The 14,436-nt window shown below is 38.9% G+C and overlaps 1 protein-coding gene across 1 annotated transcript; it reads right to left on the minus strand.

Annotated features, from left to right (window-relative positions):
* Window positions 1-3,420: 3,420 nt before the first annotated feature.
* On the minus strand, window positions 3,421-13,827 carry LOC129453294 (myosin heavy chain, fast skeletal muscle-like). Its single transcript, XM_073862085.1, has 39 exons — window positions 13,613-13,827; window positions 13,369-13,512; window positions 13,144-13,300; window positions 12,889-12,916; window positions 12,681-12,792; window positions 12,497-12,594; window positions 12,351-12,409; window positions 12,163-12,261; window positions 11,976-12,079; window positions 11,070-11,208; window positions 10,855-10,973; window positions 10,611-10,760; window positions 10,352-10,522; window positions 9,972-10,278; window positions 9,802-9,875; window positions 9,628-9,715; window positions 9,437-9,554; window positions 9,222-9,345; window positions 8,985-9,121; window positions 8,638-8,893; window positions 8,313-8,555; window positions 8,053-8,229; window positions 7,815-7,960; window positions 7,653-7,743; window positions 7,157-7,564; window positions 6,970-7,096; window positions 6,780-6,898; window positions 6,493-6,689; window positions 6,224-6,407; window positions 5,964-6,129; window positions 5,761-5,885; window positions 5,362-5,670; window positions 5,068-5,271; window positions 4,849-4,974; window positions 4,548-4,718; window positions 4,142-4,251; window positions 3,971-4,061; window positions 3,736-3,867; window positions 3,421-3,526 (listed from the first exon to the last, which is right to left on the minus strand). Exons 1-39 carry the CDS (start codon window positions 13,811-13,813, stop codon window positions 3,506-3,508), a joined length of 5,832 nt encoding a protein of 1,943 aa, XP_073718186.1. The 5' UTR covers window positions 13,814-13,827; the 3' UTR covers window positions 3,421-3,505.
* Between the last annotated feature and the right edge of the window lie 609 nt (window positions 13,828-14,436).

The following is a 14,436-nucleotide window of genomic DNA, read 5'->3' on the forward strand; positions in this document are numbered from 1 at the left end:
ATAAAAACAAGAGGAATCACAGAAAAAAACAAAGGACAACAAAAGTAGCAAAGTACAGCTAAGATTAAACCGTACTAGTGAGCGCAGTATTAATGTAACATAAGCTATAAAATTAGCTCAAAGTAAGAGTAAGATCAGTAATTGTGCATTGCAATCATGCACATGAGAGCGGCATCCCCACAGACATCTGCCTCCGATCTTATTGAACAACAGCAGAGACGTGCCAAGAGAGATAACAAGGTCTTTAAAAGAAATATTATTGGTTAATATTACCACACCTTTTATTGGTTAATATCTCCACCGCTTCCATCAATTAAAAAGGAAAATCACAATTTTTATTACAAAAAGTGTATCTTTAGAAGTGTCTTTGTGTAAATAGAGCATATGTTGATATATTACAGTTTTTTTTGTGACTGCTTAAAGCTTATCTTTAAAAATCTCTTAGGGGCGTTTTTCCAGACAGGGTTTAGAATAATCCGGAACTAGGCTTTAGTTACCGGTATATTAAGACATTTAAGTAGTTTTTACAAACATACCTTGCAAAAAAACATTACTGGTGTGCATCTTGAGACAAAACAATGGCACTTATATGTGTTAAAATATGTCAATACAAGGTGTTTTTAAATTAAGGCAGCTTAAACTTGCATTTTAGTCCGGGACTTTGATGAGCTCTGTCTGGGAAACTGCTCCTTAATGATTCTATATGAGCTATCAGTATTATTAAATGCAAAGAAGAGTTGAGAACAGAGTTGTGTTCTGTAAGGTTGTAGCCAAGATGTCACATTGGTAGAGCACAACCCATTGGAGATGGCATATCCTTATTCTCTCAGCTCAGAGCACCCGGAAGCTCACCCATAACCTATGTGTATTTTAAATGCCATGTGCTACATTGACAAACAATCTAAATAGTCATTTTGATTTCATTTAAAATGTCTCAGCGTGATTGGTACAATGGTCTCAGTTCCAAAACAACAAAATACAATTATAATGTGGAACAATAAATTAGGCAAACTTCACTCAATGTTGGAACACACCTCTCTCCTAATGGATGTAAACCAATCAACCACTGTATGCAGAATTGTTACAGCACTTGGGTCCATAAGACCCAGTCACCAAAAAGGCCAAATTCTTACCATAAAACATTATTCCAGTCCTTTTAGTCATTTGGTAGATGTTTTATCCTAAGCAATGGAGTGTACTTAAACTTATTAAGTCTCTCAAATTAGTCTCATTTAGCCTAACACAGTATACAAAGGTGTTTTACCAACCCAGTCTCACCCCATGTCGTCAATATTTGACGACACTTGACCATTCGTCAATATGTGACGCGGAGGGTATACCTTTCGCATCATTTTTTGACGAACTGGGGACTTCAATACTATTATGTCCGTTGCATTCTCTTCTCCTATTTTCTTACCATTTTCGCGTCGGTTTAGGGTTAGATTTACATAATGACATCCCTACCCAAACCTAACTCTAACCCCAACGCCAGGTGACAACTGTTTCTAACCCCAACGCCAGGTGACAACTGTTTAATTTCGCGTACGCTGTTTAATTTCGCGTACACTGTTTAATTTCGCGTAATCTAACCCTAAACCGACGCGAAAATGGTAAGAAAATAGGAGAAGAGAATGCAACGGACGTAATAGTATTGAAGTCCCCAGTTCGTCAAAAAATGACGCGAAAGGTATACCCTCCGCGTCACATATTGACGAATGGTCAAGTGTCGTCAAATATTGACGACATGGGGTGAGACTGTGTTAGTTTTACAGAAGAGATAGAAAAAATATTAGGTGTTGTGGAAGGGATGGGTTTTTAGTGGAGTTTTAAAGATGGCTACAGATTCACCAGATCTTGAGATCAGATCCAAAGAAGGTACTTAATAGTGATTTATTTTACTTTCTTGGATGTCACCACAGGTGTGAGATATGCTTTGAACTGGATGTCCATGTGTGGAGATTTTTCAAGTTTATCTTAATCAATTAGAATCATGAAGTTTAAAGTAAAGTAAATATACTAAATTAAATTACTTATAGCTTTAAATAATCCATACAGTTAGTGGTGGATAATGCGGGCAATCATTATTTTTTTGGCATTCACAATTTACCAGAAAATAAGTTAGGAAATTTTTATTTATATTTGGTTAAGGCTTTCTTGTGTCAGAGGTTTTGAGTTTAGGAGAAGTATTTGGGTTACTTCACTTAGATGTGTTTGAAAAGACACTGTAAGGCCAATGTTAAAAGCAGATGAACATATAAATGCACATGAAAACAAATGTATAAAGTGGATTTGGAATGAATAGAAAGTAGATGCCATAGAAGGCAGAAGGTTTGGTTACTTCACTCTATTAGGAGAGGAAAGATACAGGAGACCAGATATTATCACGAATTCAGGCAGTAAGGAATTATATTGAAACCATTGATAAATAGAAATAATCTAAAACAAGAAAGAAAGTTAATTTTGGACCCTAAGTTTGCTTATGTAACAGTTGTCTACATAAGGAAGTACATAAGGATTCTTTAAAGGATTCTTTGCAGTATTACAAAGCAGAAGTTAAGCTGTGTGGTTTAAAAATATTGCAGCCTCATTGATTGCTGTTATTTCTTGTAGGTTTCAAAATTGATAACATTGTACACTGCTCTGTGCTGTTTCATTATCTGTATTTTGTTTGTCAGCCTTAACAGCTCTTACATCTATGAAGATCTTAGAACTTGTTCAATCAAATATTTGATTATGTCAGTATTGATTTTTATTTATTCTTCTATTCTTTGTCAGTCTTTCTCTTCTTTTCTTTACAGTCTCTCCATTTCTCTTTTTATCTCCTAACATGTTTTGTCTTATCAAATGAAGCTACTGGGTCTGGCAAATAAGAATGAAATGGCTTCAAGATGATAGCTGACTGAGGCACATACTCCAGGATAAATGTTTGTGAACACTGCGATAGTGTCTATGAATTAAGAAAAGGCCATGACTTGGTCTTGTAACAGAGTTCTAGAAGGGGTCTCCCTATGACCTACCATCCAATGGAAATGGAGTCATGTTCTATCTAGCTGTTTCCTCCCTTCAAGTCTGAAACAACACAATCTCCCTGGATCTGTTTTTGTTTCTTTCCCTTTTGGACCCTATTTTATCTACATACCTGTTACTCCTTTTCTCCCTCTTTCCCCCGAGAAATGTCTTTTATTTATTAACTTTTCTGTCTAAAAAGATGTAGTATTGTCAAGTTGGCAATGCAATGGTGACAGGAATGGTAACACAAATAATAACTATTTAATGTAATTTGAATTTGATTTGATTTTGATATTCTATCAAACACATTAAGTTTGTTTTTGTTGTTATTCTTTTTTTGTCTTGTTTTCTTTTGTTAATTGTAATGTCTCATTTCATTTGTTTCAATAAAAAAAATTAATAACACAATCGTAAGAACACAACATCTTTTTATTAGTTGCAAGTAGTTAATATTTTATTACTACTTTACTTTCTGTTGTGATCCAGGCTTTGGCTTTTACTCTGCTGATTCTTTTCCCTAAAAAAATGTGTACATTTCAGTCAAGGATTCCATATAAAGTGAGCTACTAAATCTTACAACATTGGTGCTATTGTGCATTTTACTAAAGTAATGATTGTGATTTATATTTAGACTTAAAACCCTACTGTATGCATGCATGCATGTATGTGTTTATTCTGTTTATTTCAGCTGGCAGTTTGTTTAAGGTAGCAACATGTGGAGCTCACCTTCCCAATCTCACGGCTCTTGACTCTCAGCTTATTGACTTGGGACTCAGAAATGTCAGCACGTTCCTGAGCCTCCTCCAGCTCATGTTGCACCTTCCTGTGCCTGACCAGGTGAGTGTTGGCCTGCTCCTCCTGTAAAGTTAGATTTATGTGGTTAGTTAATTTGGATCTTCTCATTTGATTTATGAACTTTTAAGATGATGTCACAATTTTCAGACACAAAACCACCACTTACAGCTTCCTCAGCTTGACGCTTGTAGGACTTGACTTTCATCTGCAGCTTGTCCACCAAATCTTGCAGTCTCATCACATTCTTCTTATCTTCTTCAGTCTGTAGAGGTGAAAGAGTTTAAATCACTATCCAGCATTGTGGATTGACTCATCTGTTGTAACTGCTGTATAGAAATCAGTCTGGTATGTGAGTTCCTTCACTCTCCTCTCATATTTGCGCACTCCTTTAATAGCTTCAGCACTACGTCTCTGTTCAGACTCAACTTCAGACTCCAGCTCACGCACCTTCAGTAAAGAAGCATGATACAGTAAGTTTTGTTCTTTTTAATTGACCGCACAAGCAACATAAGTGCTAATTTATTGTGTAACATTACTAGATCTTCTCACAATTTTTTTTCACTTCACATCTTTAGTCACTGTGTATAACTCTTTTTGGTTCGTTTTGTTTGTGTTGCTAACCATATTTTGTTAGTAAAGTTTTCTTCTCAGTGTTATAGCATGGCTGTGAATAGTTGTTTGTTTTAACACATATGATCACTGCCATGATTAGGACTCGTGAGCACCTGAACATTAAAACCTACCCTGGCCTCCAGTTTCTGGAGCTGTTTCTTTCCACCTTTCATGGCCAGACTCTCAGCCTCATCCAGACGGTGCTGCAGGTCTTTGACCGTAATCTCCATGTTCTTCTTCATCCTCTCCAGGTGAGCACTGGTGTCCTGCTCTTTCTTCAGCTCTTCAGCCATCATGGCAGCCTGGAATGAGACCCAAATATCATTATCCAAATGACACTTGAAAGCTGCATTTGGGAATGATATGCTTGCACATGCCCTTGCACATGCCCAAATATTTTCACATTGAAAGTAGACTGTAGCAAACACTCACATCAGTGATGGCCTTCTTGGCTTTCTCCTCTGCATTTCTGGCCTCCTGGACCGCATCATCCACCTCACCTTGAACCTGGACCAGATCAGCTTCAAGCTTCTTCTTGGTGTTAATAAGACTTGTATTCTGTGAGACATCAACAGCTTCAGTCAGAAACCTCACTGTTACCTAACCCTAACAGCTGTTCTCAAGTTTAGTGTTATTGTACAATTATTGTACCTGAGAGTGCAGCAGTCCCACACGCTCACTGGCATCCACAAGCTCCTGCTCTGCCACTTTGCGGCCTCTCTCAGTTTGCTCGAGTGCAGCTCTTAGCTCCTCAATCTCTGCTTGCATCAGGTTATTTCTGCGCTCCACCATGGCAGCCTGCTCCTTCATGTCTTCCTGTCCTCTGATGGCTTCATCAAGGTGCAGTTGGGCATCCTGTGGCAGGTTTCGTGTCAATATTCATGCTTTAATTTTAATTCAGACAAATAAACATATGGTGAAGACATTTTACAGAAGGAAGGTTACCTTGAGTTGGCCTTGGACGTTCCTCAGCTGTTTCTGGGCCTCAGCAGCCTGGCGGTTTGCATGGCTCAGCTGAATCTCCATCTCATTGAGATCTCCCTCCATCTTCTTCTTGACTCTCAGGGCATCATTTCTGCTCCTGACCTCAGAGTCCAAAGTGCTTTGCATGGAATCAATCACTCTTTGGCTGTTCCTCTTGATCTGCTCAATCTCTTCATCTTTCTCAGCAAGCTTTCTGTCAATCTCGCTCTTGATCTGGGTCAGCTCAAGCTGAATACGAAGAATCTTGGTTTCTTCATGTTCCAGAGTGCCCTGATAAACAGTAGTGAGGTTTTATTAACATACTAGAAGAGTGAGAAAGGGTGAGTAATAGATTCTTGCATTGTTTTACTGTAGCTTTACCTCAGCTTCCTCCAGTGCAGTCTGGATCTCTGATTTCTCAATCTCCACAGTCTTCTTGGCTTTCTCTAACTCATGAATGCTCTTTCCCGTCTCTCCAAGCTGCTCAGTGAGTTCAGAAATCTCCTCTAAAGGTACAAAATACAGTTATAAAAGTTATAGTTTCTATTCTTATTTTTTGAAGTGTAAATAAAAGTGCCATTTACGTTGTAAATTCTTGTTCTCTCTCTTCAGAGTCTCCAGGTGATCAAGAGTTTCTTCATAAGAGTTCTTCATCTTGAAGAGCTCAGTGCTGAGGGAACGAGCTTCTTTCTGAGCACCTTCTAGTTCAGCCTGACCTTCCTCATACTTCTGTTTCCAATCTGCCAGGACCTGACAATGATAGAAATGTATTGATATTTTAATTCATCATTAAAGTTCATGAATCCCATGAAGTTTAGATTTTTAAATGTCATGTTTTCCTTACCTTGTCAAAGTTTCTTTGCTTTTTGTCCAAGTTGGCAGCCAATGAGTTTGCTCTCTCCACGTCAATCATGAGGTCCTCTACTTCACTCTGCAATCTTTGCTTGGTCTTTTCCAGTGAAGCACACTTGGAGTTCACAGCCTCAATTGATTCTTCAGCATCCTGGAGACGCTGGGCCAGCTTTTTCCTGTGGAAAATTCAATGATATCATGTCTTGGTCTATCAGATATGAATTGCTCAATAATTTACTTAAATGTTGTGCATTTTTATACTTGGCATCCTCAAGCTCCTCAGTGCGCTGGATTGCGTCAGTCTCATATTTGGGTCTCCACTGAGCCACCTCACTGTTGGCCTTAGACATTCCACGTTGAAGTTCAGCTTTTGCCTCTTGTTCCTCCTCAAACTGCTCTCTGAGCAAATCACAGTCATGGCGGGCAGACTGAACAGCATGGGCCAGAGCGTTCTTGGCCTAAAATCAAATATGTTAGAAGAATAGAATTTTGGTTCTTTTTGTGTTTTTTTTAAATGCAAATACATTTCACTATGTGTTATGATTTACCTTAAGTTCCTCTTCAACATGTCTCTTGAGTTCCTCAATCTGTTGAGTGAAAGCCTGTTTTCCTCGGGTCAGCTGAGAAACAAGAGCTTCTTTCTCCTCCAGCTGGCGAGCCAGTTCACCTGTTCATCCCCTTTGTGTTAATAATTCTATTTAACAGTTTATTAAGAAAAAAATTTTGTTATGCACTAACCATTCTCAGTGGCAAATCTTGCTCTTTGGGCACTTGTGTCATTGAGCTGGCGAACATTTTCATCGTTCTTGGACCTTATTTCACTCAGTTGGTCTTCAAGAGTGCGGCACATCTTCTCTAAATTAGCCTAAGACAATAAAAAAGTTTTACCCTTGTTTTGTTTCTATGAACATTTTCAATGAATGACTATCCAGTTGTGATTACCCTTTGATTTGGCCACTGCCTCCATGTTGCTTGATAAGTCATCAATCTCCATCTTGTACTCACTCTTCTCCTTCTCCAGCTTTTGCTTGACACGCTGAAGGTTGTCGATCTGTTCTCCCAGCTCGGCCACACTGTCTGCCTGCTTCTTTCGGAGAGCGGCAGCTGTAGCCTCATGTTGTAAGGTGGACTCTTCCAGATCACGACGCAACTTCATGAATTCTGCTTCCCGCTTCTTGTTCATCTCAATCTGGGCAGAAGTGGCACCACCAGCTTCCTCAAGCCTCTCGCTGATCTCCTCAAGTTCCCTGGAAAGATCAGCTCTCTGCTTCTCTACTTTAGCACGGGCAGCTCGCTCAGCCTCAATTTCCTCCTCCAGCTCCTCAATGCGGGCCTGATTTTAAAATATCCACTTAGTTTGTAATACTGGTAGTGTAAATTCCCCAGTTATGTACTTTAGTTTAACATATGAATGACATTACCTGAAGTTCTTTGATCTTCTTCTGAAGCTGTGCTCCCAAAGACTGTTCATCTTCAATCCTGCTTATGAGTTGACTCATCTCAAAGTCCTTCCTGTTTCAAGAAAATGAAGGTTTTGTATAATGTATATTTGTTTACATTTGCAAATTTTGTCTTCTACTCACTTTTTGATCTTTTCATCTGATTGTTGTTTGTCATTCTCCAGGTCCATTAGTGATTCCTGGGCCAGTTTCAGATCACCCTCAAGCTTTCTCTTGGCTCTCTCGAGGTCCATACGGAGTTTCTTCTCTTGCTCCAGTGAACCCTCGAGCTGTTCACAAACGTCACTACATTAGAATCTCCTTCATTGAGACACATTTTTTTCATTTATTTATGGTCTAATTATCATGTTTAACATCTTACATCATCCACTTGCTGCTCAAGTTTTGTCTTTGCTTTAGTCAGAGTGTTGACTTTGTCTTCCTCTGCCTGAAGGTCATCAAGGGTTTGTTGGTGTGCCTCTTGGAGGGCTTTCTTCTCTTTGGTCAGCTTGGCAATGGTCTCATCCTGAGAAGCCATCTCCTCAGTCAGGTTTTTCACCTAAATGCAAAGCATTGTTCACCTTTTTTCTTCTCAAGTATAAATATATGAGCCGTGTTAAGAAGATGTGATTAAATGTGAACCTTGTTTTCTGTTGCATGTTTCTCCTTTTCCACTTTGGCCAAGGTGAGCTCCAGGTCATCAATATCTTTCTTCAGTTCAGAGCATTCATCTTCTAGTTTCCTCTTCTTAGCAGTCAGTTCAGCATTGATCTCCTCCTCATCCTCCAGTCTCTCGGTTGACTCTTTGAGTTTGGCCTCGAGCTGAATCTTGCTTTTGATAAGACCTTCACACCTCTCCTCAGCATCAGATAGATTGTCAGCTTCCTATTAATTGGAACAAGGACAAGGTTAATTTCTTGAAGCTGTTGAAATCTATCAATGTGGGTATAAGCACTGCAGCACTCACAGATGCTACTTGCAGTTGAAGATCGTTTTTTTCCTGCATGAGTGACACCATTTTCTCCTCAAGCTCCTTCTTTTTCGCTAGTGCCTTTGTTAGATCCTCCTTCATTTTCTCATAGTTCTCCTTCATGGCTGCCATTTCTTTCTCTGTCTCTGCAGTTTTCAGAAGAGGTTTGATCTTGAAGTACACCTTCATCCATGGCCAGTGTTTCACATTCATAAATGAGCGGATGTTGTATTGAATGGAATAAATTGATTCTCTGTGTAAAATATAATCAGTTATAATCACCATTTGAAGCCATTTTATTTAATTTCATTTGTTCCTCAGACAGTTTTGTAAGTGCATTGTACCTCCTTTCCATCATTTTAACAAACTCTTTTCTCATGACGTATCCACGGCAAAGAGCCTGAGTCATGGTTACCAACGTTGCTAGTTTCTCATCTCTCATCTCTTCAAGAGTACCCAGCAGACCAGCTTTAAAGAACACCTGCAATCCCACCATATGATTTATTTTAACTGGTAGTAAACCTGTTGCCTCTGTCTACCAAAAATTATTTCAAGATTTCAAATAAACTTCTATCACATACTTTGGTGTGTCCAAATTTATACTGAGTTTGGTCAATATCAATAGAGGCCAAGAGTTTCTCTGAAGCTTTTTTGTTGTCAATAAAATGTCCCTCAGGGATGACACTAGCATTCAATACTTTATATCTGAAATCAAATGTTTTGAAACATTAATGATAGGTCTTGACTGTATTTGTAGTAATATTAATGTTAAACTTTGATTGTTTAAACAGAATACCTCTGCTTGAAGTCACCGTAGAGGATTCTGCTGGGGAAACCCTTTCTGCAGATTCTGATACCCTCCAGCACACCATTACATCTCAGCTGATGGATAACCAGGAAGTTCTCCATCAGACCTAAAACAGAGATGACCATGAGTTCTCTAAGTAACTTAAACAATCATTGCACCTTTGACTCAGGAGTCTTTACCTGGAGTCTTGGACTCGTTGGGAATCAGGCAGCGCACAAAGTGAGGGTGAGTGCTCCTCAGGTTTGTCATCAGCTTGCCCAAGTTCTCCTGTAGAATCAATATTGTTGTGTGTTGACTTGGACAGTAATCTAACTTGAAATACATTATTTCACCTACTGTTGAGCAAAACGTACCCTAAACAGTGCAGACACAGTCTGGAATGAACCACCACCCTTCTTCTTGCCTGCTTTCTTTCCAGCAGCTTCAGCTGTTTTGTGTGCAGGCGGTACAAGTTAATAAATGTATAACATTATAATTAATCTTATAACTATTGTATTGTCATCACTTGTTCTGTCATTCTTACCTTCAGCACCTCCATGTACAGCATACAGGAGGGAAAGCAGTTTGACTGATGACTTCTGATAGAGTTGCACAACAGAGTCGTTCAGTGGATCCTTGTTCTTTTCCAACCAGCCAGAAAAGTTATAGTCAACAGTGCCAGCGTAATGCACCAGAGAAAAGTGAGCTTCTGCCTTGCCTTTGGCAGGTTTGGGCTTCTGAAAAGCTGCACATTTGCCGAGATGCTGATCATGCAGCTTGTTTTTGAAGCTTGTGTCTGTGGCTTTGGGGAACATGCACTCCTCTTCAAGGATGGAGAAGATGCCCATTGGCTGGTGGAGAAATACTCAAGCTTAAGCACAAGTACATAATATAAACATTGTTTTGTCAAGTCTCTATTTTTACCTTCTCAATAAGCTCAATGCAGGCAGCTAAGTCCATTCCAAAGTCAATGAACTCCCATTCAATGCCTTCTTTCTTGTACTCCTCTTGCTCCAGCACAAACATGTGATGATTGAAAAACTGTTGCAGTTTCTCGTTGGTGAAGTTGATGCAAAGCTGCTCCATGCTGTTGTACTGACATTTCAACACAAGCAAATTCTCACTCTTATATCTTTACATTTGTTTTTTTATTCTTAGAAACGTATAAGTAACCGATGCTTACATCAAAGATTTCAAATCCAGCGATGTCTAGCACACCAATGTAGAACTGTCTGGACTGCTTTGTGTCCAACATCTCATTGATACGGACGACCATCCATGCAAACATTTTCTCATAAACTGATTTGCACAGAGCGTTGACTGTGTTACTTACCTGTAAAAAAAGTGTACAGAGGTCATGAATTTGATCTAAGATGATTATAAATTTAGTCTTTTCAATAGACATTGATTGTGTTACTCATCATCACCTGTGGTACAGTTTGGCCTTTGGTCACATACTCATTTCCGACCTTCACTCTGGGGTAACACAGAGCTTTCAGCAGGTCTGCAGAGTTCAGGCCCATGAGGTAGGCAATTTTATCAGCCTCTATATATAAGCAGAGTTTTTTAAAATAATGGTCAATAAATGAATGTTTGTATGGTGATACGAGTATCTTCTTTGTTAAAATAGTTAATCTCTTACCCTCATTGCCATCAGGTTCTGCCTGCTCCTCTCTCTGCTTCTGCTTGAACTTCATGCTCCCATGATGAATCACAGCACCTGTCAGCTTGTAGATGCCTATTTTCTCCTCAGCAGTGAAGCCCAGAATGTCGATTGCAGTCTGTTTTTTTTGGAAACAAGTGAGGTGTTTTTATACTACATCATCTAATGCAGTACTTGACATAAATACTAACCGTATTTATTCTTTTCTCACTTTTCTTTTAAAAAATAAAAATATAGTCCACTAAACAAGGCCATAACTCTAACTCTACTTTGTTTAAATACAATCCACAATACAAGACCAAAACTCTTAAACAAGACTAATAAAACCCCAAATTGGGCTATTAATTTCCAAACACAGAGTAAAGATTAAAAAGATAAGTATTGCATAATAAGGTCTCTGAGGAGGAGGGCATTGAGTAAGCAAGAAGTATGAAGCCCAGACAGGGAGATGGCTGATGCAGTTTCGTCCCCATCTCCCCTTACTCTTTTAATCAACCGAATTTTGATGACGCTCATGGGTATCAATCTGTGGTGTTAAGCCCACTGGTCGGGGGCGAGACTTTGGTTCGTGTAAAGGATTCAGTGCGTCAACCTCCAAGAACATGCGCTGGCCAGTCTTTCCAGGCTTATCATGTCTTCACAAGGGGAGATGTTTCTTCAATACCTAAACTAACTCTTTCTTTTCTCTCAACAGCTATTGTTTTGAAACAGTGAAAACTTGTATCTTGTCATAAGCACCTTTTGTATATAGCCTCCCTATGATACATCGCTTTTATTGTTTCCTAATCTTTGTAAGTATGCTAAATGCCTAAATGTAAAATGTAAATGCAGTAACAGAATTTTTACTCATGCAAATGAATAATAATGTTGGTGTCCACCACTTACATCTGTTGCAATGAACTCTTCCACATCATTAATACTCTTGACAGTGATTTCACCCTGGCTGATCATTGGATAGTCAAAAGGATTGGTGGTGATGAGCAGCGCCTCTGTAAAGAATTCATGTGCATTATATTAACACTGCTCTTAAACATTGGCTTTTATGAATCACACACTAATGTAGATTTCTCACCAATCAGTTCTGGTTTGTGTCCAGTCATGAGCTGGTAGAAGATGTGGAAGCTCCTCTCAGCAGACAGCTGGAATGTTACTCTTGACTTTTCCAGCAGATCTTTACAGGAGAACATTGACTTCAGATGACTAATATTCATGTTTATTTAACAATAAAACATGTTTTGGGTTTAAAACGGTGCTACTCACAAGTTTCAATATCAGCTGAGGCCAGTTTGCCAGTTGTCCCAAAGTGAATCCTGATGAATTTACCCTGAAACATTAGGACACCTTTGAATGTCTGCCATCTTGGAAAGGTATAACACAAATGATAATGCATTTCATCAGACTCTAACTTACCAAAACGAGACGAGTTGTCGTTCCTTATAGTCTTGGCATTACCATAAGCTTCCAGCAGGGGGTTGGCTGCAATGATTTGATCCTCCAGCGATCCCTGTGGCGTAAACGAGCAATTTCATTATGTAGAACAGTTGTGTTACTAAACTTTATTTATTTTTACAGTATTGTGAGTTTGCTAACCTGCATTTTTCCCGCAACAGGTTCTGTCTTCTTTGGTCCAGCCACAGCGATTGTCGCAAAATACTGGATGACACGTTTGGTGTTGACGGTCTTTCCTGCGCCGGATTCTCCGCTGTAGTGTGAAAACGTAAATGTAAGACACTTTACATTAGAAATACAATAGTAGAATTGAATAGAAATTATTGTCGTGTATTATAAATCAACTCACGTAATTAGGATAGACTGGTTCTCACGATCTGAGAAAACGTGTTAAAAGTTGTTTAGTAACAGAGCATGTTATTACATTACGGTGAAATGTAACAAGTTACGACATGTTATATTTAGAATTAATGTGCACTTATAAACCATATCCAGACTGGGATGATGTAATAAGGAAGTGAAAAAACTGGTGAGATTTAGTTTCGTGTTCACTTGAAAAACATCTTTAGTTATTTATTTAAAAACTTTATAAAGAGTGTCTGACCGGTGAGCATGTTCTGGTAGGCGTTGTCAGAGATGGAGAAGATGTGGGGAGGGGCTTCAACTCTTTTCTTGCCCCTGTAACCGGACACAACAATTGCATCGTACACCGGCAGCCATTTGTATGGGTTGACGGTGGCGCAGAACAAACCAGAGTAGGTCTGAAACAGAGATGTGTGTTCAACATCAACCTCATCACAGGTATTAAAAGTGATGTTGTTAGACTTACATAGATCATCCATGCTGCGTAACGCTCTTTGAGATTATACAGCACAGTGGCTTCATTGAGGTGGGTCATCATGGCCATGTCCTCAATTTTGTCAAACTTGGGTGGATTCATGGGAAAGATTTGATCGTCTTTGACAGTGAGAGTCTGATAATAAACAACAGCATCAGGATGAGTTAGACATGACTCAAGATATTAATAACAGTAAATAGTTTCTCAACATCACAGTTTATAGTTTTGAACATACCTTTCCACTATGAGTTTTGACGGTAGCTTTGCCACCCTCTCTACTAACAAGAGTACTCTTCAAGAACATCTCATCTGGATCAGATACATAGAAGGCTGTTTTGGCATCAAATGGGGCATTCTGCGCCTCGATCCTCTCTCTCTCTGGTTTGCGGAGGAAAATGGCCGCCGGGCCAAAACACTCCATTTCACCGTCTCCCATGATTCTGCTCTTTAAAAATCAGCGAAACTTACATTGAGCATTTCTTTGTGTTTCAGTTCCATTTAATTCATGACTGCTTCCATATTTTAAAGTTGATGTCCAGGTCAAGGACAAGTAGCCATGTTTATATTACATTACAGACATTTTTAGTGTATAAAAGCTCTAATGGTCAGGATTTGTAGTGTAGGGATGTTTACAGGAGCATTCAGTCAGTTGTGTTTAGATGTTTGATTTCTGAATCACATTAAATCAGTGACAGGGTTTCTACTCAGTCTGAAATCTACGAGCATGTTTATTCAATAAATCATACAAACAGAAATTTTTGTTTTACCTTTTTCAAAACCTCAGTTCAGAGAAATGATGTTCAGGGTCTTGTTTACTAAACATATAGAAGATAGCTTTCAAATATCTGTTATTTTTACACATTACAGTCACATCTATGTATAGTCACATCTTTTTAGTATAGTATTGTGCAGTACAGTATAGTATAGTGTAGCTCAGTTTAGTGTAGTGTGATATAGTATAGCACAGCAATAGTATATTATAGCATAATCCAGTCCAGTATTGTATATAGTACACTGCAGTATAGTACAGAATATAGTCAAGTACAGTGTAGTATGGCC

This window comes from Misgurnus anguillicaudatus, chromosome 23, assembly GCF_027580225.2.
Source record: "Misgurnus anguillicaudatus chromosome 23, ASM2758022v2, whole genome shotgun sequence".
NCBI lineage: Eukaryota > Metazoa > Chordata > Actinopteri > Cypriniformes > Cobitidae > Misgurnus > Misgurnus anguillicaudatus.